Consider the following 25,159-nt stretch of genomic DNA (forward strand, 5'->3'; position numbering starts at 1 on the left):
ATGCACGTAAATTCCTCCACTGGACTCCACTTCTCACCATTTATCAAACTCCTTTGTACGGGGTTAATGAAAGGACTGTATAAGCTGAAATAACCCTTGGAAACTCTGGTGACTTCCGAAGGACTGTTAGAAGACCCTAAGGTCCTCCTCTTTTTCCAGTCTAAAACAAAATCCACCAAATTATAAATTGTAGCTTTGTTTTGGTGGTGGAGCTACAGAGGACTCTATTTTGCTCAGCTTTCTTGTAACATTGTAAAATAATAAAGATGATCCCCCTTTTTTTTAAGAGGCAAAATCTGAAACCCATAAAGAGTGGGTTGCTGGCAGCTTCTAACCTTTGCAGACCCTTTGCAACGATCAAGTTCTTCCATTCCACGTGGCTTCATGTAATCCTCGCAAAACCTGACACATGGATGTTCTCTTTATCTCTCACACGAGGAAGCTGATGGTCTCAGAGGTGTGAGGAAACTAAGGCCACACAGAGTGTGAAGGGCTCAGCTTGACTTCCTGCCTAGGACATCATTAACCCTCAGGCTGGCAGAACCTGATCCGTGGCAATGGCTCAGATGTGAGGGCCCTGTGTTCCCCTGGGGCCATGACTCTGCCTCCTTATGTTGCTCTGTGAGGTAGAACTCACCCTGGACCACATCCCGCTCCAGGGAATGAGAGCATAAACGGTGGCGGTGTGTGTGCGGGGAGTAATGGAGAAGGGTGAAACTGGGATGACAAAAGGCTATATTCTGACATTGCAGGAATATTGGAGAGGCTAGAGGAGGAAAACTGGAAAAGGCTATGCTGGGAATCTCAGGCCAAACCCCCATACTTACAAAATGCTCTGAGAAACATGCCTCACTTACCAGCCATGATGTTTCTTATGTTCCTGTGTTTGGTTCTGTAGAAGAAAAATATTTTCAAATATTCTCTGGTTAAGTTTTGTTCTTAGAAATGTAGGTATTTAGGGGTGCCTCGGTGGCTCAGCCAGTTACATGTCTGACTCTTGGTTTTAGCTCAGGTCATGATCTCCTGGTTCGTGAGTTCGAACCCTGGGTTGGGCTCCATGCTGGCAGTGGACTCAGCTTGGGATTCTCTCTCTCCTTTTCTCTCTGCTTCTCTCTCTCTCTCTCAAAATAAATAAATGAACTTTAAAAAAATTTTAAAAAGAAATATAGTTATTTAATTTTTCCATTACTTCCATCATTAAAACTAGACCATAAAGCTAAATTTTCCTGCCATAGAGAAAGCAGAACCTCAAAGAACCAAGTGACAACAAAAAGTCTTACTTATGCTTCTGCATTCCACTTTAGAGCCTGGAAACATGTGAAGTTTCACTGCAAAGGCCCACCTCTTAAGAAAGAAGTGGTTGCCTAATTGCAAAATTTACTGAGTAATTAATCTGTCATGAGTAACGTTTTTAGAGCTTGCATGGGTTATCTAATTTAATCTCAGTCTTGTTCCAGTCTTAAAGATGAGGAAGCTGATGCCCGGAGAGAGGTTGATTAAGTTGTCTGAGATCACTCAGCTAAGAGGTGATAGAGCCAGGATTTGGGTCTGGGTATCTGGCTCTGGGCCCCTACTTCATCACTCTGTTCCTTGTGTCCTATGTTGGGTATTGTGCTCAGGGCAGGGAATACAGCAGTAAACAAGACAGCTTAGAAGGTCACTGGTTGAGTCTCTTGCCTTGTGGGTCTTTATAGCAATCTCGTAAGGCTGAATTAAAGAGTCTTTATCTCATGCATGAGAAAAACAAAGACGAACATAGGAAAGGCAAACATGTCTTGCTCAAGGTCATAGAAAGACATAGTTGGAAGATAGAATTAGAAAACCAGATGTCTCATAGCTCTTTAATGCCCTTTCTCTGCTCTGGAAGCACTTCCATTCAGCAGACTTGGGGCCAGCGTTAATGCCTCAGCAAATAACCAAAGTTTTGCTCAGGCTGGAGGATGTGCAGTGCCCAGGAACACTGGGAGCCAAAGGTTGGTATTGGATGAAAGAGGGAAAGCAAAACCAGAAAAAACAGATTGGCTTTGAGATTTGGGTGAGACTTTCAGATATAATGTCCCAGGCTTCTGGATAAAAGTGGATTCTGGGACAAGGCAGGGTCTGTGGATGGGTTTTTGGGTGAGTTCAGAGAGGCATATTCAGAGATTCACAGATGTGGTGATGAAGAGACAAGTTTGGGAGTGGAGGAAGGCTCTTTTTGTCAGGACATTTAAGGAAATTATTGTTGGTAAAGAGAAGGTGAATGTTCAAAAAATAGTTCCACTGTAGGGGCTGGTAAGAGACTCTTCTGTTGAATTCACAAATGGCAGCTGGATCAGAACTGGGAATGAGAATCCCCTTACCTGTCATGGTTTATATTTATGTTTAGAGTACAGACTATCCCACAGAAGGCAGAACAGCACTGAAATCCTTTATGGCAGTCTTCCTGCAATGTACAGAAATGAGTACAATTTTCAGGGTCTGATTTGCAGGGTGGCGGTTCCAAGATGCTCCCTGGAACACAGAACAGGAAAGAGAAGGGCTTAAAGTAGGCTGGAGTAACATTCAGAACTCCAAAAGCCTAAGGAACTTCCAGGCAATCAGCCACCCTGATCTTTCTCCTGTGGTTATAGGGAAGTGGAATCAGATTTTGTCTGTAGCTCCTGCCTTTCTCTGAGTTCTCAGCAGGGAAAACCAAGAACTCTGGGTATCTGATTGAAGACAGAGGTAGGCAGAACCCTACACCCACTGGTGATTCACCTCCTTGCAGATCAGATATCTTATAGACCCTGGCTGGGTCCGGTTCAAGGGAATGAACAGTGTGTGGTGAGCAAGAGAGGGGTGTGTAGGTGCATTTGCACTGACTCATTGCATAGCCCCAAACAAGTTGTATGAACTTTCATTAACAACATAGTTTATCTCAGGGTTGACCTAACATGTATTATTTGTGTGTAGGAAGAATGAGTGGGAAGGAAGATTTTGGGAAAGGGCGAAGACCACACAGTAAACTGATGATACTGGCATCAGAATGCTAGAACCCAAATCACAAATGAGTTCTGAGGGCAACTTATTTCATGGAGTTGAGGGTGGGCATTTCAGAATGGGGTACAAAGATTGGCTTTTCTTTCCTCCCAGGTCTCTTCTGATAAGGAAGCCAGAGAACCAGGATGCCCCCACTTTGTACTATTAGAAAAGAATAAGAATCTTCATGCTAACATCCCATTTCTCCCATCTCTTAGTTCTTGGGTCAAAGTCCAGACCACCTACACCAGGAGATCCTACTGCAGGGCTCCAATTCACAATCTTCTTTCTGTTCTTGAACTCCATGGCATTAAGAATAGGCACCATAAACCCCTTTATTGAAGCCAGGCCAGGCGTTAATTTTTGTACTTTGTGACTTGCCCTTTCTCAGGGCAAATGTCATAGGTGGAGCATTCTATAAACCCCTGTTGACTTATTCCTTTGCAAGTATTTGCAATTAGGAGGGGATCCATAAGATATCATACCGACCTGGAAGGAACAAATGATGATGAAGTTGGGGCCTATAATTGTAACAGCAAATGGCACCAGAGGAAAAAGCCAAGGCCCAAGCTATTGACAACTTGGCAGAGACCAGTATGAAGCTCACCCTGGGTCTCCAAGTCATCCCATGGCTCATTAGTTCAGTGCAAGAAATTGGAACTGGCCCCCACTTTGGGGGAGCTTGGGGAATCAATGGAACAGTGTGGGGAAGGAGTCTGTGAGCCAGGGATCTCAGAGAGGCAGATCTTCTCAAGTTTTGCCTCCTTTTCTGGGTATCTGGTCCCAATTTTACTCACAAAGACTTACTAGTCTTTCAGGACCCCTCTTTGTATTTCCTTTCCAATTTTAGTCCTTGAGGGGCCCCTGGGTGTCTCAGTCTGTTAAGTGTCCAACTTTAGCTCAGGTCATGATCTTGTGGCCTGTGAGTTCAAGCCCTGCGTGGGGCTCTGTGCTGACAGCCCAGAGCCTGGAATCTACTTCGCATTCTGTGTCTCCCTCTCTCTCTGCCCCTCCCCAGCTCATGCTCTGTCTCTCTCACTCTCACAAATAAATAAACATAAGAAAATTAAAAAAAATTTAGTCATTTATTCTCCAATTAACTCTACCCTGGATTCCCCCATTCTCTTGCATCTAGTTTAGCCTCCCTCAGTCTTACAAATCTGCGTGCCCTCTCTGAGACCCCTAAAACAGGATCTTCCCTCCCTGTACACCTGAGATAGTACTCACATCCCTCTTCTGAGCCTCAGTATTCTGAGGATGCTCTCTGCATAGAAGGGTGCAGGTATGATGGATAATAGTTCATTTCCCATTTGGCATTGGTCAAAGTCAACATAACATGGTCAGCACTCTTGTTAGGTTGAGCTGGGCAATGGTGGCTGCTGAGATGGACTCTGTACTTTGCCATTGATGACAGTCAGTGGCAATTGTGCAGGTCCCTCTGAATATTTAAAATGTGGAATAGGGGTACCTGGGTGGCTCAGTTGTTGAGTGTCTGACTCTTGATTTTGGCTCAGGTCATGATCTCACCGTTCATGAGTTTGAGCCCTGTGTTGGGCTCCGTGCTGTCAGAGCAGAGCCTGCTTGGGATTCTCTCTCTCTCTCTCTCTGTCTGTCTGTCTCTTTCTCTCTCTCCCTCTCTCTCTCTGCCCTTCTCCCACCTGTGCTCTGTCTCTCTCTTTCTCAAAACAAAGAAATAAACTTTAAAAAATGTGGAATAAAATGTAAGGCTTTCTCTCCTTCCCTCCCAAAACATTCTCCAAGGCAGAGATTATGTAGGTGACAGCTCGAATTCTACCAATGTAATTTTCCTCTCTGTTTTAAAGCTTGAAAAGTTGGCGCATGCATCCGTGAAGGAACTTAGGCAGCAAGAATAACCTGGATGATGAGGCTGATAACATTTGCGGTAGTTAATTCTTATTGAGCATTTACCATGGTCCAGTAAGAGTGCACTCTGTGTGCATGCATTATCTCAGTTTCTCCTCCCAACTGTCCCAAGATCATTGTATCAATTGCAAAGATAAAATCTGAGTCCCAGATACTTTTGTCCAAGACCACTCAGTAAGCACACAGTAGGGATTCAAACCTGGATGTTACTGACAATAACTCTTGGACCTTTGAACATGATACTATATTTTTTTCACAATGTGTATCCTCAGCCCTCAGATCCTCTCATCTCTACAAATGCTGCTTCCCTCCCTGGAGCCCAGACCCAACACGTACTCATAAAATGTTGCTTGGGACTCCCAGACACCCGCTGAGGTGCTAAGTGAATCAACAGCAGAAGTTGAAGAAACAGCACAGGCTTCATGCTGCTGGCAGGATGGGTTGGTAAGTCCTGGCTGAGGACTGCTGGGTTTGACCAGGCACAGCTCAAACGAGAAGAGAGAAAGAGAGAGCAAATTAGAGGCATGGTCATTCATTGTGTATTCCAGTGACACATCCAAGTGCCTCCCAACCACACCCACCCCAGGGACAGGTAGTGTTTTCAAATTCACACCCATTTTATCCCCTAATCTTGGACTTGTTATGTCTCTCATCCATCTTGTTGCTGTCCTTTCGCAAAATTTTAACAATTCTTCCCATGTAGAGTTCTGGCATGTCTTTGTTATATTTATTCCTAGAGACTTGGACTTTTAAAATAAAATTGTAAGCAGTATGGCAACTTTTTGGTTATTTCTTTCTGTCTGTTGCTAATGTAGAGAAATGACTTTCGTGTATTGATCTGTTACTAGCTATCTTGCTAAATTCTCCCCCTGTTCATCTTAATTTCTTGGTGTGTTCCTTGCAGTGTTCTGGGTGGTCATCATCTGCAAATGATGACAATTGTATTTTTCTCTTTAAACTTATGCCATTCTTGGGGCGCCTGTGTGGCTCAGTCGGTTAGGCGACTGACTTCAGCTCAGGTCATGATCTTGCAGCTCGTGAGTTCGAGCCCTGTGTCGGGCTCTGTGCTGACAGCTCAGAGCCTGGAGCCTGCTTCAGATTCTGTGTCTCCCTCTCTCTCTGCCCCTAACCCACTCACATTCTGTCTCTGTCTCTCTCAAAAATAAATAAACATTTAAAAAAAATTAAAAAAAAACTTTATGCCATTCTTAATGCCTTCTTGTGCAGACTAGGGCCTCTATACATTATTGTATAGAAGTGAGGATGTGCATATTCTTGTCTGACACCTGATTTAAAACGAAAGCTTTTTGGGGCATCTGGGTGGCTCTGTCAGTTGAGTGTCCAACTCTTGATTTTGGCTAAGGTCATGATCCCAGGGTTGTGGGATCGAGCCCTGTGTGGGCTTAAGATTCTCTCTCTCTCTCTCTCTCTCTCTCTGCCCCACTCCCCCACTCCCCCACTTATGCACTTACTCTCTCTCTCTAAAATAAGTAAGTAAGTAAGTAAGTAAGTAAGTAAAAATAAAAGCTTCTCGGATTTCCCCTTTTAGGGTAGTATCTGTTTTAGGTTTCTCATAAACATCTTTTATCAGGTCCAGAAAGTTCTCTTTCATTCCTGACAAGAAAATTTTCCTTAATTTATGTGAAGTTATATTTTTGCTTTTTTCTGTTAATGTGTTGAATTACATTTCAGATTTTCTAACATTAAACCATTCTTGCATTTCTCTAGTCATCTAATGTGATCATTTTATATTATCATTTTTCATATCATTTGGTTCAGTTTCCAATTTTTAAGGGATTTTGTATCTATATTCATAAGAGAACTGTGCCTATAACTTGCCTTCCTCATACTGTCCTTGCTTGGTTTTGTAGTAAGTTTGCACTAACCTCATAGAATGTGCTGAAGAGCAGACTTTATCAAATATGTGGGAAATTTTGTGTAAGATAAAGATAATTAGTTACCCGAATCCTTAATTTCCTTTTTTTTTTTCTCGCACAAATATACTCACTTGCACTTTGTTGTTTTCATTTAACAATATATCCTGAAAATTACCCTAAGGCAGCTCGTAGCAATTTCTCCTTTTTTACAGCTGTGTTCTACACTACCATGTACACACAAACTTAGTCATTTGGCCAATCTCCTTTCAATGGGCATTTATGTATTTTCCAAGATTTTGCTATTACAAATATGCTTCAGTGAACAACCATATGCATATTTTCTGTATTGTTGAAGGTGTAACATCAGGGTAAATGTTTGTAGGTATTTTTGTTGCCTAAAAGGGTAAATTTATACGTACTTTTGTTAGATATCACTAAATTCTACTCCATAAAGTTTATACTATTTTGTACTGCCACCAACCATGTGAGCATGGGTGTTTCCCGTAACAGACTGTATGGTCGTGTTTTTGAATTTTTGCCAAAATAAGTGAGGAGTGTTACCTCTGTGGTTGTTGTGGTTCATTCACATTGTAGTATGTATGAGTACTTTATTCATTTTATATCTGAATAATATTCCATTGCATGTATATGCCACAACTTGCTTATCCATTCATCTGTTGATAGACATTTGGGTTGTTTCCATTCTTTGGTGATTGCAAATAGTGCACTACAAATGTTTGTGTACAAGTAATTTTTTTAGCACCTATTTTTACTTCTTTTTAGTATATATAGATATACATATATACGTATATATGTATATATACATATTCTTTGGGGTATAATAGCTAGCAGTGGAATTGATGGGTTATATGTTTAACTTTTGAGGAAATTTCAGGCTGCTTCTACAGTTGTTGAACTATTTAACATACATTTTTTATCACTAATGCATAGGAGTTCCAATTTCTCCACATCCTTGCCAACTCTTATTCTCTTCCCTCTCTTCTTCTTCTTCTTCTTCTTCCTCTCCTCCTCCTCCTCCTCCTCCTCCTCCTTTGTTTATAGTCATCCCTGAGAGTGTGAAGTGGTATTTACTTGTGGTTTTGACTTGCATTCTCCTAATAACTAATGATGTTGAGCATCTTTTCATGTGCTTGCTGACCATTTCTGTTTCTTCCTTGGAGAAATGTCTGTTCAAGTCCTTTGCAACTTTGTCACTGGGTTATCTTCTTTGAATTGGAAGAGTTATTTTTATATTCCAGACATTAGACTTTTATCAAACATATATTTTTCAAATATATTTTACCGCTTTATGTGTTGTCTTTTCACCTTTTTGATAGTCATTTGGTGCACGAGTGTTCTTAACTTTGATGAAGTCCAACTCACCTATTTTGTTGATGTTGTTGCTATGCTTTTGATGCCATTTCTTGCCTAATATGAGGTCATGATGATTTACCTCTACACTTTCATCTTAGAATTTTATAGCTCTTATATTTAAATCATTGATCAACCTTGAATGAACTTTTGTATATGGTGTGATATAGGGGCCCAGTTTCATTCTTTTGCATTTAGATATCTTCTGCAAATGGTCTCAATACCATTTGTTGATGTGACTATTCTTGGTCTTGATGCCCTTGTTAAAAATCATTGGCCATAGATGTGTGGGTTTATTTCTGGACTCTCGATTCTATTTGTTTTTGTTTTTAATGTTTATTATTTTTGAGAGAGAGACAGAGTGTGAGCCAGGGAGGGGCAGAGAGAAAGGGAGACACAGAATCTGAAGCAAGTTCCTGGTTCTGAGCTGTCAACACAGAGCCTGATGTGGGGCTCGGACTCACGGACCATAAGATCATGACCTGAGCTGAAGTTGGACGCTCAACCACTGAGCCACCCAGGCACCCCTCAATTTTATTTGTTAATCTATATGTCTGTCCTCATGCAAGTACCACACTCTTCATTATTGTAGCTTTGTAGTAAGTTTTGAAATTGAGAAATGTGAGTTCTCCAATTTGTAGTACTTTATCAGTATGTTTTTGTGTATATGGCATGCCCCTTGAACTGATAAGAACAGATACTACACTTGATCTTAGCCAAAAGGCCGAGAAGCGATGGCATGCCCCTTGAAATTCCATGTGAATTTGAGGTTTGGCTTCTTCATTTCTGAAAAAAAAAAAAAAAGCCATTGGAATTTTATGTGGGATTCCATTGCATCACCATTTTAACACTCTAGATCTTCCAATCCACACATATGGGATGTCTTTTAATTTATTTAGGTCTTCCTTAATCTCTTTTTTTTTTTTTTTTCACAATGGCTAAAATTTTTATTTATTTATTTATTTTTATTTATTTTTTTTTATATATGAAATTTATTGTCAAATTGGTTTCCATACAACACCCAGTGCTCATCCCAAAAGGTGCCCTCCTCAATACCCATCACCCACCCTCTCCTCCCTCCCACCCCCCATCAACCCTCAGTTTGCTCTCAGTTCTCAACAGTCTCTTATGCTTTGGCTCTCTCCCACTCTAACCTCTTTTTTTTTTTTTTTCCTTCCCCTCCCCCATGGGTTCCTGTTAAGTTTCTCAGGATCCACATAAGAGTGAAACCATATGGTATCTGTCTTTCTCTGTATGGCTTATTTCACTTAGCATCACACTCTCCAGTTCCATCCACGTTGCTACAAAAGGCCATATTTCATTTTTTCTCATTGCCACGTAGTATTCCATAGTGTATATAAACCACAATTTCTTTATCCATTCATCAGTTGATGGACATTTAGGCTCTTTCCATAATTTGGCTATTGTTGAGAGTGCTGCTATGAACATTGGGGTACAAGTGCCCCTATGCATCAGGACTCCTGTGTCCCTTGGATAAATTCCTAGCAGTGCTATTGCTGGGTCATAGGGTAGGTCTATTTTTAATTTTCTGAGGAACCTCCACACTGCTTTCCAGAGTGGCTGCACCAATTTGCATTCCCACCAACAGTGCAAGAGGGTTCCCGTTTCTCCACATCCTCTCCAGCATCTATAGTCTCCTGATTTGTTCATTTTGGCCACTCTGACTGGCGTGAGGTGATACCTGAGTGTGGTTTTGATTTGTATTTCCCTGATAAGGAGCGACGCTGAACATCTTTTCATGTGCCTGTTGGCCATCCGGATGTCTTCTTTAGAGAAGTGTCTATTCATGTTTTCTGCCCATTTCTTCACTGGGTTATTTGCTTTTCGGGTGTGGAGTTTGGTGAGCTCTTTATAGATTTTGGATACTAGCCCTTTGTCCGATATGTCATTTGCAAATATCTTTTCCCATTCCGTTGGTTGCCTTTTAGTTTTGTTGGTTGTTTCCTTTGCTGTGCAGAAGCTTTTTATCTTCATAAGGTCCCAGTAATTCACTTTTGCTTTTAATTCCCTTGCCTTTGGGGATGTGTCGAGTAAGAGATTGCTACGGCTGAGGTCTGAGAGGTCTTTTCCTGCTTTCTCCTCTAGGGTTTTGATGGTTTCCTGTCTCACATTCAGGTCCTTTATCCATTTTGAGTTTATTTTTGTGAATGGTGTGAGAAAGTGGTCTAGTTTCAACCTTCTGCATGTTGCTGTCCAGTTCTCCCAGCACCATTTGTTAAAGAGACTGTCTTTTTTCCATTGGATGTTCTTTCCTGCTTTGTCAAAGATGAGTTGGCCATACGTTTGTGGGTCTAGTTCTGGGGTTTCTATTCTATTCCATTGGTCTATGTGTCTGTTTTTGTGCCATTCCTTAATCTCTTTCAGCAATGTTTTTGGTGCCCAAGTTTTTCACCTTCATGGTTACATTTACTCCTAGATATTTTATCTTTTTGTATCTTATTATAAATTGAATTGTTTTCTTAATTTTGCTTTTGGATTGCTAACTGTTGATGTATAGAAACAGTTGATTTTTGTGTGTTATTTTTATACTTTGCAACTTTGGTGAATTTGTTTATTAGCTCTACTAATTTTTTGTGTGGATTCTTGGGGGAATTTCTCTACATGGGATCATGTCAGTTGCAAAAAGACAGAATTTTATTTCTTTCTTTCCAATTTAGATGGCTTTTTCTTGCTTAATTGCTTTGGCTAAAACTTCCAGTGCAATGTCAACCAGCAATAATGACAGTTGGATTTTTGTCTTATTCCTGATCTTGGGAGGAAAGCTTTCACTCTTTCACCACTGAATATGATGATAGTGGTGTATTTTTCATAGATATCTTTAATCATGCTGAGGAAGTTCTTTCTGTTGCTAGTTTCATGGCTGTGGTGCATTTGTAAAATGTCTCTTCTGTTTCATTGAGAGTATCATGTAATTTCCCCCCCTTCTTTATATTAATGCATTTGATTACATATCACTGAAATAGATAAAAGTTTCATAGTTTTTAAAAATAAGCTATATCTGTGTACTGAAGGAGACTGTACTTGGAGTTTAGAATATCAAAACAAGGTTCAAATCTTCACTGCTCTCCAGCTTCTTCCCAGCTTCCCAGCCTATTGGGAGCCCAGTGTCCACAGGTTTCCCCTTTTTCTCCTCTTAGGGGAAAGTCAACTTCTTCATTTCTGAGAGCATATAATATTTCTCCGCAATATTTACACTCAATAACCACCTTCTCCTGGAGAACCTGCCCTGGGCTCTTGGCTGACAGATCTCCTCTTCTGTCTGAGCTCTAAGATACTTACTGTGTGCTCCTATTCTTCCCATGTCCTCTTCTAGTCTCTCTGTATATAACATTTTTTATTATATTAATTACTTAGAATTAATATATATTAATAAATCTGGAAAATGTGTGTTAATATATATTTTAAACTTTATTAAGATATAATTGATCTATTTCAAAATTTTTTCAAGCAGGAAAAAAAAAACATGTGTGTAATATATGAAATTATATATGTAATATATTGTTTTCCAGCCTTATTAAGATATAATTGATATAACATTGTATAAGTTTAAGGTGTACAATGTGTGGATTTGATATGCTTATATATTGTAAAATGATCTACCACTCCATCACATCACTTACTTATCATTTCTTATTTGTAGTGAGAACACATAAGATCTACTCTCTTAGCAACTTTCAACTAGGTAATATGGTCTTGTTATCTATAATCACTATGCTGTATGTTAGATCCCCAAATCTATTCATCTTATAACTAGAAGTTTATACCCTTTGCCAACATTTACCCATTCTCCAGTCTCCAGCCAATCATTTTACTCTCTGTTTCTAACAGTTAAGCATTTTTAGATTCCATATAGAGGTGTTATCATACAATATTTATCTTTTTCTGTCTGACATTTTACTTAACACAATGCCTCAAGTTTTATCCACGTTGTCAAAAATGGCAGCATTTCCTTCCTTCTCAGGGCTAAATAATGTATATATATTATATATAACATATTGTATATTATATAAATATATAATATATAATAATATATATTTATATATAATATAATATATATATATATATATATATATATATATATATATATATATATACACACCACATCTTTTTCATCTATTCAACCATTGATGGACTGAGGTTGTTTTTATATCTTCCTGCAAAAATAATGTTTTCTTCTTTTCTGTAAATTATTTTATAATTAGAATATAGAAATATTATTTCTTTCAGGGAAAAAAATTTTGTGTGCAAAAGAGGGGTTTAGATGTGTGAAAGGAGAGTTGTCTGCAGAAGCCCTAGTGCCACAGAGAAAAGGTCATGGTAAAGGCAGGCAAAGGAGAGGAAATGTCTTTGGCCAGTGGAAGCAGGGAGGAGCCTGGGATAACCACCCAGCTCTCCAAGGAAGCCTGTGCCAGACTGAGAGCTCTCCTCTCTGGCCAGAGTCATGCCAACCCAGGCTCTCCTGCCCATGCTTCTCCTCTCTGTGCTGCTGCTACAGGCCCAGGGAGGGCACCGTAAACTGAACAGGATGCAGGGTAGGTGATGGACTAAGGGGGTGGGGAGGGAAGGGGCAAGAGGTGCTGTGTCGCTTCTGGGGAGGACCTGGAAACTGGAACCTTTCAGCACATCCTGCTCTGACTACAGCACTATGAAGACTCTGGGTCTTCCAAAGTCATGGCCCTCTGGCCCCTTTACCCCGCACTGGGAACAATAATGGGGGTGGGGGGGAACCTACGTCTTTTGACTCTCCATTCCAAATACTAGGACACAAATGGTACATAGTGTAGTGAAAGGTACATCAGGGCTGAAAATCACTTGGGGACACCCAACCACTATTCTTGGATTTCTGCACGTATGTGATCTCTAAAGATCCGGAGATATTGATGGGAGTGGGTACAGAATGAAAGGGCCCTGGGAAAATAAGCTTTGGGGTGTCCAGAGTCAAGTCAAAGTTCTCATCAGAGGACCAGGATGGTGGCAGCAGAAGGGAAATAGTGCAAGTGGTATTTTCTGGGAAGGGGCAGGGGTCCTGGACACAGTGACAGGTCATCTTCCTCTCTGGACCCTGCAAATCCTGGGGAGTGAGAGGGTCTGCGGGGTGTCTCAGACTTTGCTGAGTTCTCAGAGTGTAGATTCTATGGGGGTGACTTCACCAAGACCATGACAAACATGGGAGACAGGTTCCTGTCTGCAGAGAAAGGAGAGGGCCCAGGGAGGCCAGGCATTGAGATCTGTTGGGGCAGAAGGTGTGTGGGTGGAGGGATATAGGATTTAAGATACTACAATCACCAGGTTTGGGTAAAGGGAAGAAATTGCGTTCCCTGAAAAGTTCAAGAGCATCATGAGTAGGACTTGGGTTTTAGGGTTTTTGGGAGAGGATTTAAGCTTGAGAGGAGTGCTCTTGAGGGATCTGGTTCCACTGACTCTGATTCTGCTCTTTTTAGGTCTAAAGGCCTATGAGAAGAAGCCCAGCGTGTATCTTTGCAGTAATCACTGTTCATATTTTCTAAAGTGTCCAAAAGCAAATACTGTATGTTGTTCAACCTTCTGTGGGAACGTTTGCATGAGCCTCCAGTGAGGGGGTGAGGGCGCTGGACTTTGCGTTCTGCTCCCCCAAACTTCTATACAGATCAAAGCACAAGGACCTCAGATCCTGGGCACCAGGATGTCAACGGGAGCACACCTTTACCCTGTCTGAACTGTTTGTTCCTGTCAAATAAACCAGAACAAATGTCCACAGACCTGCCTATCTTACTCCCAGGGCTTATAGTCATTGAGGACCCAGTGCAGACCCCAGAGCGCTCCCTTCTCTGGGTCCAGGGCTCTGATCTCTCCCCCCTTGTGATGTTTCTTTATTTTCTCTCCCATTGGCCCCTGCTCCCCCACCAGGGCCCCGAGGCCCAGCCTCATTGTTGATCTGCTCATTGAACCAGTGATGCCAGGGAAGAAACTGCTCATGTGTGGTACCTTCCAATGCTAACCAGAACACTCCTCAGCCTGGAGTCAGAAGGGCCAAGTTAAACATGAGGTGGGGTGGGGCTACACTCTGGGGCACAAAGTAGGAGGTCCCCAAGGAGGCTTCTTCTTAAATTTAATCCACCTCCATCCTGTTCTACCCATTCTCCTTGTGAGGTTCAGATTACCATATGTTTACAATATAGAAAACCAATCGCAGGGAGTTAAGTGACATGCTTGAGGCCAAAAGACAGTGAGAGGTCATGTTGTGGCTAGAGGAGGATGTTCGTCTGGACTCCCTGTTTGCTCACTGCTCCTCCATTATTGTGAGAACATGGGTGTGGAAGTGAGTGCCTACACTATTGTCTCCCACCCCATCCTCCATCAATATGGCCTCTTTTGTGATGGGGCACGGAATGGGGTCCCAGGACCTGAGACTCCAGTGTCTTCCATCAAATGAATGGTCCCCACCTTTCCCCAATCCTCCTCCTCATGGTCTCATTCTCTCTCTCTTTTAACCCAGAAAGAAGCCAGGTGGTGGGGAACAGGTGGTTCACGGTGATGCTACTAAGGATTAATTGGCCACTAAGGAGTCAGTATGAGTGTTGCCCGTAGTCTCATGGTGAATCAGTGGAATTCTGTGCAAGCAGAGCTCCTCTGAGGTTGTCCTGGGACTAAATCCAGGGACTAGGTCACATGTGCCCAAAGGGGACTTGGAGTCAAGTGTGAAGAACTCAGGCAGGTAGGCAGGGCTTGCTGGAGGCAGGTGTGCAGTGTTAAACTCCAGGGCAGTGCTTCCTGTGGGCATCAGTGAGGATTTCCCACAGAAGAAACCAGCATTCCTCAGGCCAGAGTCTATGGCCCACCTCAGAAGCATCCCAGGGCTCCTGGTATTGGAGGAGCTTCTCCACCTATCCTGGGAGCTGGGACTAGGAGACTGTAGGAAAGAGATCATTATCCATTAGCAGCACAGACATCATCAGATGTAGGTGGATGGTAAGGGCATGCCCTGTGGGAGATCTTAGCGGGTGCTTCCTCAGACAACCTGACTCTGCAAGCATCTTCCCAGTGCTTGGCCATGCCCCCGAACACCCTGGGAGAGACTATTAAGAGAGGCAAAGCTACCTGCCAGGGCCCACATAGAGAATGACCTCCACGTCCATGACCAGTGTTCCTTCCTATGTGGGCACACCATGCTGCCAGCTGACCTATTCCTTGCCACCAGTGTGAGCACCCCAGACCATGAATTCTACTGGAAGGATCTGGTTTTCTCCATTGTGATAACTCGTGTCTTGGCCTGTTCCCCAGAGCTCTCTGGACACTCCACATTGCCTCACTGGACTGAGAGGCCACGTCTAGACTGCTTTGGCTGGGAGGAGTGCTTGCCTGGCCAGCACTGCAAGTTCTGTGGTATGGGACAACTGTGTGCCCCTGTGGTAGATCAAGCGGAGGAGTGGGGACCCCTGCAAGACCCTGAATCTCATGGAGGCAGAGGAGGAAGCGAATGTAAATTGTGCCATGGCTTGGGTCTCCAGAAAGCCAAGTCCCAGCTGAGGAGAATCGTTGATCAGGCTGGTCTGTCTGTGAGAAACAATGGCCTTGCAGTTGCCCTGGTTTCTGCACCATTCTCTTCTCATGCCCCAGACATGCTTTAGCAAATTTTTTCTTCGCAAGTTCTCATCATGGTATAGAAGTAGCTTTCTCATATGCAGGGACTCAGCCACATGCCTTCACTATCTTAGTCAGGACTAAGTCATCTCCTTGGCCCTGTGACATGATAGAGGTTGAAGAGACTTTGATTACTTGATATCCCACAGGACATCATGCTGGTCTCTCAGGTCACTTACATTGTGCTAACTGACCACGGGGAAATAGTAGGTATCCTACATGCTTTATCACGTTTATGCCAGAGGATAAGACTTTCTATCTGGTGTATTTTCAGAGATCCACTGGTCTAGGTCATATGGAGACATTCTCTTGAGACAGGAGACAACTTCCTGCACCTTGTATTGTTCACCATGAAGCAAGAGAAAATGCATAGTGGGCCTCTGGGTTTTGGAGATGACAAATGTCACTTTTGGGCATTCTCTATTTCCTTGGGAAATATAAGGCTGCTAGTTTTTTTAATTTTTTTATTTTTTCAGAGTTTCTTATTTATTTATTTATTTATTTATTTATTTATTTATTTATTTTTAACGTTTTATTTATTTTTGAGACAGGGAGAGACAGAGCATGCACAGGGGAGGGTCAGAGAGAGGGAGACACAGAATCTGAAACAGGCTCCAGGCTCTGAGCTGCCAGCACAGAGCCTGATGCGGGGCTCAAACTCACGGACCGCGAGATCATGACCTGAGCTGAAGTCGGCCGCTTAACCAACTGAGCCACCCAGGCACCCCCAGAGTTTTTTTCTTTTTTAAGTCCAAGTTAGTCAACATATAGTATAATAATAATTTCAAGAATAGAACTTAGTGATTCATCACTTACATATAACACCCAGTGCTCATCCCAACCAATGCCTCCTTAATGCCCATTGCCCGTTTAGCCCATCCCCCCACCCAACACCCCGCCAACAACCATCAGTTTGTTCTCTGTATTTAAAAGTCTCTTATGGTTTGTCTCCCTCTCTGTTTCTATCTTATTTTTGCTTCCCTTCCCCTGTGTTCATCTGTTTTGTTTCTGAAATTCCACATATGAGTGAAATCATATGATACTGGTCTTTCTCTGACTGACTTATTTTGCTTAGCATAATACACTCTAGTTCTATCCACATTGTTGCAAATGGCAAGATTTCATTCTTTTTGATGGGCGAGCAATATTCCATTTATATGTACGTTACATCTTCTTTATCCATTCACCAGTAGGTGGATATTTGGGCTCTTTCCATACTTTGGCTGTTGTCGATAGTGCTGCTATAAACATTGGGGTGCAGGTGCCCCTTCGAAACAGCATTTTTGTATCCTTTGGATAAATACCTAGTAGTTCAATTGCTGGGTCATGGGGTAATTCTATTTTTAATTTTTTGAGGAACCTCCATACTGTTTTCCAGAGTGGCTGCACCAGTTTGCATTCCCACCAACAGTGCAAGAGGATTCCCCTTTCTCCACATACTTGCCAACATCTGTTGTTGCTTGAGTTGTTAATGTTTGCCATTCTGACTGGTGTGAGGTGGTATCTCATTGTGGTTTTGATTTGTATTTCCCTGATGAAGAGTGATGTTGAGCATCTTTTTGTGTGTCCGTTAGCCATCTGGATGTCTTCTTTGGAAAAGTGTCTATTCGTGCCTTTTAAGGCTACTAGTTTTGAGTAAGACCCAGATTAAGAAAAGATTCTGCAGCATGACCAGGGTATGTTGAAAGTTGCCTGCCAGTTGGGTCTTAGCACCTAGCCTATGCATTTTACTAAATGTGTCTCTGGTGGATTAAGATGCTGGATAGAACATTTGCATACTCAAGTAGGAGAATCACAGAACACATACTTGGAGTATTGAGGTCAAGCCTTGTCCTCTTCTGTTGACAAGTGCTTTCCATTTGAGAAGCATCTCTTTACTTGCTAGTGGACCCCAGTAAAAAAACTGAATGTCTGACCATGGGACATTGAGTCACTTTGAAACTGGAATTATCCATCACAAATTGGGAGCTATCTGACCTATGAAGTCTTAAAATGGGATGTGTATAGAGGCAGTCCATTGTCAAATAGAAATGGTATAAATGAGACTGGGCTTGATCAGATAATTTCTTCTGGAAATGAGCAACCTATGTAATCAGGTATTTGGGCTCCAAAGACCCACTGATATCTCCTCTTGCTTCATTCTTGCCTGCTGCCACTAAGTCTCCAACAGGGGCTCCCCTTTCCACACATGCATTCCCTAAGAAGTGGTGTCTTTTAATATCTGCCTATTTGGGTCCCTTGGGTCCCTTCCTTATGGTTTCTTAGGAACCAGAGAGACCTGATCTACCAAGTATCAGCCTTGTGTTCTATGCTAAGCCCCCTGCTCATATCTCATTTCCATACAATCTGTGTATGTCTTTGCCATTAACCTAAAATATAAAACTGGCAGTTATTTTTACCAGCAAGAATAGGTTAACTTGGGAATAGCAGAGAATTGCAAATCAGGGCTAACAAGCTTCAACAGAAGAATAGGCAAGTCCAGAGAAGAAAGGAGAGGAAGGTTCTTTTATAGAGGAAAGTGGGAATTAACAGGGAGTTCCAACTAGAATGGCTTTTCATTGGTTGTGATAGTCTCTTATTGGGTGGGCTATTGCCAGGGGAGGAGGAACACCTTTCGTCTTGCTGTGACAAAAAAGCTAAGGTACTATCCACTTTCTGGGAACATTTCCTGTTGGGTCAGCAATTGATAACAAGTAGTGTGGTAGGAGCACTCCCCCTGGTGGCCTCCCAACTCCATTTCAGTGAGGTTTTCCTTTATTAATTTTCACATTGCATCTATGTGGATGCCAACACTACTAATCCAAATCTGCTGGATATGAGTGTTTTATTTCTCTGCTCACAGATTCTTTGAAATTTGTAGCATTCTCTATTTCCTCATTAGGCTGTGGCTATGGGTTATAGATTGATTTATTTGCTTTCCTTGTTGAACTGTATTTTTCATTTTGTTTTGTTTTGTTTTAGGAAAAAGATCTTATAACACCTGATGGGATGAACTCTATTCTTCCCATTCTTACATGTGAGTAAATGACGTTTCAGAGAAATGAGACGACTTACCTAAAGTCTTTCAGTTAGCAAGTGGTGGAGGTGAGTTTCAAATCTGTCTGATGAACCTAAGGTCTGTGAGTATGACACTATACAACTGTGCACTTCCAATCGATAATACATTGGCTCCTCTGAATGACATTCTGGATCATCTATGGTTCAGGATCAGGATGAGGGAAAATGGGTTGACCCATATTCTGTTGGTGCAAGTATAACCCAAACATTATGAAGGGAGAATTGGCAACATTTATGCACAGATTAAATTGTGTGTATTTTCATTTCTTCTCACATTGGCTTTCCCAAGGAATGAAGAAATGCTCAAGGATTTAGTTATAAGAACGTAACTAATAATAGTGAAATGATTGCTTACAATAGGGAAAAACTGGAACAACCAAGATGTCAATAACTGGTGATTAATTGGCAGACCAATCTCTTAATCAATGAAGTTGTAGAAAATATTTAAGACTATGGGAAAATATTCATTATAAATGTTAAATTTTAAAATAGTCACAGGATTTTCCACTATAATTTTTCTACTTTTATTGTGATAAAATACACATAAATCTAACCATTTTTCTTTTTTTAATTTTCTCTTTTTTTTAAAAATTTATATCCAAATTAGCATATAGGGCAACAATGATTTCAGGAGTAGATTCCTTAGTGCCCCTTAGCCATTTAGCCCATCCCCCTCCCACAACCCATCCAGTAACCCTCTGTTTGTTATCCATATTTAAGAGTCTGTTATGTTTGTCCCCCTCACTGTTTTTATATTATTTTTACTTCCCTTCCCTTGTGTTCATCTGTTCTGTGTCTTAATGCCCTCATATGAGTGAAGTCATATGATACTTGTCTTTCTCTGACTAATTTCACTTAGCATAATACCCTCCAGTTCCATCTACGTAGTTGCAAATGGCAAGATTTCATTCTTTTTGATTGGCGAGTAATACTCCATCGTATACATATACCACATCTTCTTTATCCATTCATCAGTTGATGGACATTTTGGCTCTTTCCATACTTTGGCTATTGTTGATAGCGCTGCTATAAACATTGGGGTGCATGCGCCCCTTTGAAAGAGCACACCTGTATCCCTTGGATAAATACCTAGTAGTGCTATTGCTGGGTTGTAGGGTAGTTATATTTTTAACTTTTTGAGGAACCTCCATACTATTTTCCAGAGTGGCTGCACCAGCTTGCATTCCCACCAACAATGTGAAAGAGATCCTCTTTCTCTGCATCCTCGCCAACATCTGTTGTTGCCTGGGTTGTTAATGTTAGCCATCCTGACAGGTGTGAGGTGGTATCTCATTGTGGTTTTGATTTGTATTTCCCTGATGATGAGTGATGTTGAGCATTTTTTCATGTGTCGGTTGGCCATCTGGATGTCTTCTTTGGAGAAGTGTCTATTCATGTCTTTTGCCCATTTTTTCACTGGATTATTTGTTTTTTGGGTGTTGAGTTTGAGAAGTTCTTTAAAGATTTTGAATACTAACCCTTTATCTGATATGTCGTTTGCAAATATTTTTTCCCATTCCGTTGGTTGCCTTTTAGTTTTGCTGCTTGTTTCCTTTGTGCAGAAGTTTTTTATTTTGATGAGGTCTCAGTAGTTCATTTTTGCTTTTGTTTCCCTTGCCTCTGGAGATGTGTTGAGTAAGATGTTGCTGCAGCCAAGATCAAAGAGGTTTTTCCCTGCTTTCTCCTCGAGGATTTTGATGGATTCCTGTCTTACCTTTAGGTCTTTCATCCATTTTGAATTTATTTTTGTGTATGCTGTAAGAAAAGTGGTCCAGGTTCATTTTTCTGCATGTTGCTGCCCAGTTTTCCCAGCACCACTTGCTGAAGAGACTGTCTTTATTCCATTGGATATTCTTTCCTGCTTTGTCAAAGATTAAGTTGGCCATATGTTTGTGGGTCCATTTCTGGGTTCTCTATTCTGTTCCATTGATCTGAGTGTCTGTTTTTGTGCCAGTACCATACTGTCTTGATGATTACAGCTTTGTTTTTTTTTTTTTTAATTTTTTTTCAACATTTATTTATTTTTGGGACAGAGAGAGACAGAGCATGAACGGGGGAGGGGCAGAGAGAGAGGGAGACACAGAATCGGAAACAGGCTCCAGGCTCCGAGCCATCAGCCCAGAGCCTCCTGACGCGGGGCTCGAACTCACGGACCGCGAGATCGTGACCTGGCTGAAGTCGGGCGCTTAACCGACTGCGCCACCCAGGCGCCCCGATGATTACAGCTTTGTAATACAGCTTGAAGTCTGGGATTGTGATGCCTCCTGCTTTGGTTTTCTTTTTCAAGATTGCTTTGGCTATTCGGGGTCTTTTCTGGTTCCATACAAATTTTAGGATTGTTTGTTCCAGCCCTGTGAAGAATGCTGGTGTTATTTTGAAAGGTATTGCATTGAATATGTAGATTGCTATGGTTAATATTGACATTTTAACAATATTTGTTCTTCCTATCCAGGAGCATGGAATCTTTTTCCATTTTTTTGTGTCTTCTTCAATTTCTTTCATAAGCTTTCTATAGTTTTCAGTGTAGAAAAAATTAAAGAAAAATATTTTTAATAGAAATTGAAAATAAAAATAAATTTTTTTCCCTTTCTGTATTCAAGAAAAAGAAATGAAACGACAAAGGGGGAAAAAAAAGAAAAGTGAATAGATGGACCTGCGAGCAGACTGAAATACGATTGAAATTACTTCGTTTTCCCCTAGAAGTCAAACTATGAAGCACTTTATTGTCTGTAAACTAAGCAGGTGGAGAGATTTGTGTTCCTGAAGAGCGAGGTTGGCCCAGTGGGTGGGGCTTAGTGTAATGGCTCCGTTCTCCACTAGATGGCGCTGCTCAGCTTACTGGTGTGAACTGTTGTGGCGCCTGTAGGTGTGTACACGCATGCGCGGGAGCAGTGAAAAATGGCGTCACCCAGCTACCCGGTCTCTAGTGTTGTAACTCTGTTCTGCCCGACCCCCAATTGCGCACTGGTCCTTTGTCTCCAGCTTCCATCCACTCCCCGCTTTTACACAGTCCTGACCAAGTCCCAGGCAGCACCTCTCTCCTGAGTTTTCTCTCAGATGTGGCCGTGTTTCCCGACCCCTTACTTCTGAAGGGCTGCGGCTTTGACCCATCCTGCCCCTCTGCGAAAGGGTCTCACCGAGCAGTGGCCGGGTGCCAGCGGCACCCAGGAACGTTGGCGGGACCGTGCTGCTGCGGAAGCCCAGAGACCCGGCCGGGTGCCAGCCCGCCCCAGAAAGAGTTCACGCGGTTGTGTAGCAGCAGCGCTTCAGGGATTATGGAAAATCACAACACGCATTTGGCACCAGGCTTCACCCCCAGCGACCTTATTCCAGCACCAGCGAATGTGGTTGTTCACCCGGGTCCACTGGGGCACACAGCCTCTACCAGATGTCCTCCAGAGAGGGAAATCGCCTCTCCCCTGTGGCCCGAAGACCCCCGGACTTCGCTCTGCTCCTGGGGATTCACCCTTCTCACCAGAGCACCGCCAGGTATCGAGCTGCAGAGTTTCAGACTCTGCGTTCCCCGTTTATAGTCTTAATGGAATTTAAACCCTCTCCTTTCTCTTTTCTTCCTTTTTAGTTCGGTCCCTGCAGCTGTTTCCACTTTTCCACTTTCTCTCCAGCTGCTTTTGGGGGGGGTGCTTTCCCACATTCTACGCCCCCCCCATCTCCGTCCTCTCTCCACAAGCAAAAAACAGCTCCCTGCCCTCAGCGGCTTCTCTCTCCCCCAGTTCATCTCTCTGCACCACGTATCTGCTGAGTTCTGTGGTTCATGTTGTGCAGATTGTTGTGTTAATCCTCAATTCAGTTTTCTAGGTGTGCAGAATGGTTTAGTGTTGATCTGGTTGTATTTCATGGATGCGAGACACACAACCTTCCATGGTGTTCCCAGGTTTTTTACATATGGCTTTAATTATGTTGAGGTGGTGTTCTACTCCCAGTTTGTTTTTATTATGAAAGGCTGTTGAGATTTGTTGAGTGATTTTTCTGCATCAATTGAGATGATCGTGTGTTTTTTTTCCCTTCCATTCTTTTAATGTGGTATATTATGTCAATCATTTTTCATATATTAAAGTATTCTTGCATTTCAGGAATAAATTTAACTTGATCGTGAGTGATGTATAATCCTTTTAGTACACTGCTCAATTCAGTTTGATATTATTTTGTTGAGGTCCAGAACTTCTCTTTGGTGGAGGTTTTTGCTGAGATTTTTGATTCAGTTTTTCAGATTAGTTATAGGTAAGGGACCTGGGTGGCTCAGTCGGTTGAGCATCTGACTTCGGCTCAGGTCATGATCTTGAGGTTCGTGAATTTGAGCCCTGTGTTGGGCTCCGTGCTGCCAGCTCAGAGCCTGGAGCCTGTTTCAGATTCTGTGTCTCCCTCTCTCTCTGCCCCTCCCCCACTCGTGCTCAGTCTCTCTGTCTCTCTCTCAAGAGAAACTGGGGACTTGACCATCTGGCATACATGGCTCTAGACTCACTTCCTTTTAAATCCTGTACCTGGCACTTCCTAGCTGTGTGGCCTTGGGCAAGTTGCTTAACTCTTCTGTGCCTCAGTTTCTGTATCTGTAAAATAAGAATAATAGTAGTACTAAACTCATAGTGTCATTGAACATATGTATTAATTAATACATGTTACATATCTGACACGTAGTAAATTTGCTCTTAAACTGAATGATTCTCAACACTTCATTGGGCGAGTGTTTCATTTGTTTATTTAACAAACAAACATAGACTGTATGCCAGACTTTGGCTCTAAGTGCTTAACACATAATCACTCCTGGAGCCTTCACAACAACCTTATTGGTTGGAAAGTGCTATTATTATCCCCATTAGCAAATGAGGAAATTAGGGTGCAGAGAAGATTAGTGACTTGCCCAAGTAAGTGGAAGCTAGGATTTGGATCCAGATAAAGTGTGTGTGTGTGTGTGTGTGTGTGTGTGTGTGTGTGTGTGTACAAATGTATGTATTTATGAGAGTGGGCGCAAGTGAGCGAGAGAGAGAGAGAGAGAGAGGGAAGCGGAGCTCACCCAAAGAGGGGCTTAAGTCTGTGTTTTAAATTTCTATGTTATGTGGACTTTTGCAAGCTCTCTTGGCAGACCTCTCTCTTCTCATCAGCACAAAAGTCACAAGACACTGGTGATAAAGTAATGTAGGCTGATCCTAGCAATGGAGAAATTAATATCAAAGACGAATGGGGCTTTACAAAAATCTTCACATAGATGCTACAGAAAATTAGCTACATAGATCCTCGCCCACCTCCACAATCACCCAGCCTTCCAGAAATGTGTGTGTTGGTGGAGTGCAGGAGTCTCCTGCAATTCCACAGTGATCTGCTTCTGTCTATGCTACCTGCAGCAAAAAGAAAGGGAAAAAGCAAGTACCACTTGAATAGGAATTCAGTCATAACGTTCTAAATGTACCCAACTTATGGCTTGGGGCAAAACTCCCAGATCTGTCACAGCCAGAACGATAATTACATTCTGAGTGTTTGAAATCTATTCTGCTCATCGTCTGCCCTGTGCAGGGGCTCTGGCATTCCCAGAGACCAGGAGGAAGAGCCACCAGTCAAATAGCTACCAGCTTCCAACTCGAACATCTTCAGAGGTAGGTAGAGGTCAGAGTCTTGGGGCTAGAATTGGGAACTTGCAAACACTTTTGTTTGTGGTTTGGTTGGATGAGTTCCCTGTCTAAATCATGCCTCCAGATCACGCCAACCCTATGCCTATATGGAAGAAATTATTGTCCTTTTTGTTCAAATGGAGAAACTAAGAGAGAGAAAGATGACGTGGATAGACACTGTGTCCCTTCATGCATGATACCCTGACAAGGATACTATGTATTGATTACGTAATATTCCCACTGAGCATGTATAACCTGAGTCTAATCATAAGAAATTTCAGACAAAGCCCAAAATGAGGAATGTTCAACTAAAAGAAAAGTTTGGCTCTGCTATTCAAAAATTTCAATGTTGTATAAGACAAAGGACATTACTGGGTGAATTTGTAAAATGGAATACTGATAGTAGCTTAGATAAGTGTATAAAAGTATATTTTGTCAATGTTAAATTTAATGAAATTGATAATTGTGCTATGATCACTCACCAGAACTAATTCCAAAAAGGTTAAATAGTTAAAAAAAAAAAAAAAAAAAGACCACAATAAAGTCAACGAGGTCAATGTTTACTCTTCTGGAGAAGAAAAGAGAGTCTGAGCTTAATAATCAAAATAGCGGCCATTTATTTTGTGCATTCCATGTGCCAGACCCTATGCGTGGTACTTTCTACACTCAACATTTGCAATGTGGATTATAATATCACCTCCATGTTAC

At 42.0% G+C, this 25,159-nt stretch overlaps 2 protein-coding genes and 1 pseudogene across 5 annotated transcripts in view; 1 reads left to right on the plus strand and 2 right to left on the minus strand.

Moving 5' to 3' along the window:
• WFDC10B (WAP four-disulfide core domain 10B) overlaps window positions 1-24,964 on the plus strand; it is a 69,527-nt gene extending 44,563 nt beyond the window's left edge. Inside the window, exons 2-4 of one of the 4 annotated variants that reach the window (XR_005781950.1) lie at window positions 13,595-15,515; window positions 18,735-18,857; window positions 24,357-24,964. Coding sequence is in view for 1 of the 4 variants with exons in the window: in XM_040446927.1 (XP_040302861.1) it covers window positions 12,595-12,685; window positions 13,595-13,728 (225 nt within the window). In the remaining 3 variants the exon portion in view is untranslated. Of the gene's footprint in view, window positions 1-12,290; window positions 12,686-13,594; window positions 15,516-18,734; window positions 18,858-21,430; window positions 21,468-21,590; window positions 22,320-24,356 lie in introns of those variants that run through there. The other 3 variants (XR_005781951.1, XM_040446927.1, XR_005781953.1) reach the window with 3 other exon arrangements.
• On the minus strand, window positions 1,080-5,862 carry WFDC13 (WAP four-disulfide core domain 13). The gene is made up of 2 exons (XM_040446928.1): window positions 5,221-5,862; window positions 1,080-2,493 (listed from the first exon to the last, which is right to left on the minus strand). The coding sequence occupies exons 1-2, from the start codon at window positions 5,414-5,416 to the stop codon at window positions 2,339-2,341; spliced, it is 351 nt and encodes a 116-aa protein (XP_040302862.1). The 5' UTR covers window positions 5,417-5,862; the 3' UTR covers window positions 1,080-2,338.
• LOC121012626 (uncharacterized) lies at window positions 8,732-8,868 on the minus strand (annotated as a pseudogene).
• Window positions 24,965-25,159: the final 195 nt, after the last annotated feature.

The sequence above is a fragment of the Herpailurus yagouaroundi genome, unplaced genomic scaffold, assembly GCF_014898765.1.
Source record: "Herpailurus yagouaroundi ecotype Mexico unplaced genomic scaffold, PumYag 196, whole genome shotgun sequence".
Classification (NCBI taxonomy): domain Eukaryota; kingdom Metazoa; phylum Chordata; class Mammalia; order Carnivora; family Felidae; genus Herpailurus; species Herpailurus yagouaroundi.

What these genes read in the sequence shown, in the direction of transcription:
- WFDC13 (XM_040446928.1), bottom strand. Translation starts at nt 5,416, where the DNA reads ATGACCATGCCTCTAATTTGCTCTCTCTTTCTCTCTTCTCGTTTGAGC. An exon ending in TCCCAAGCAACATTTTATGA is followed by an intron (nt 2,494 to 5,220) that starts GTACGTGTTGGG and finishes TCTGTGTTCCAG; the next exon opens with GGAGCATCTTGGAACCGCCA.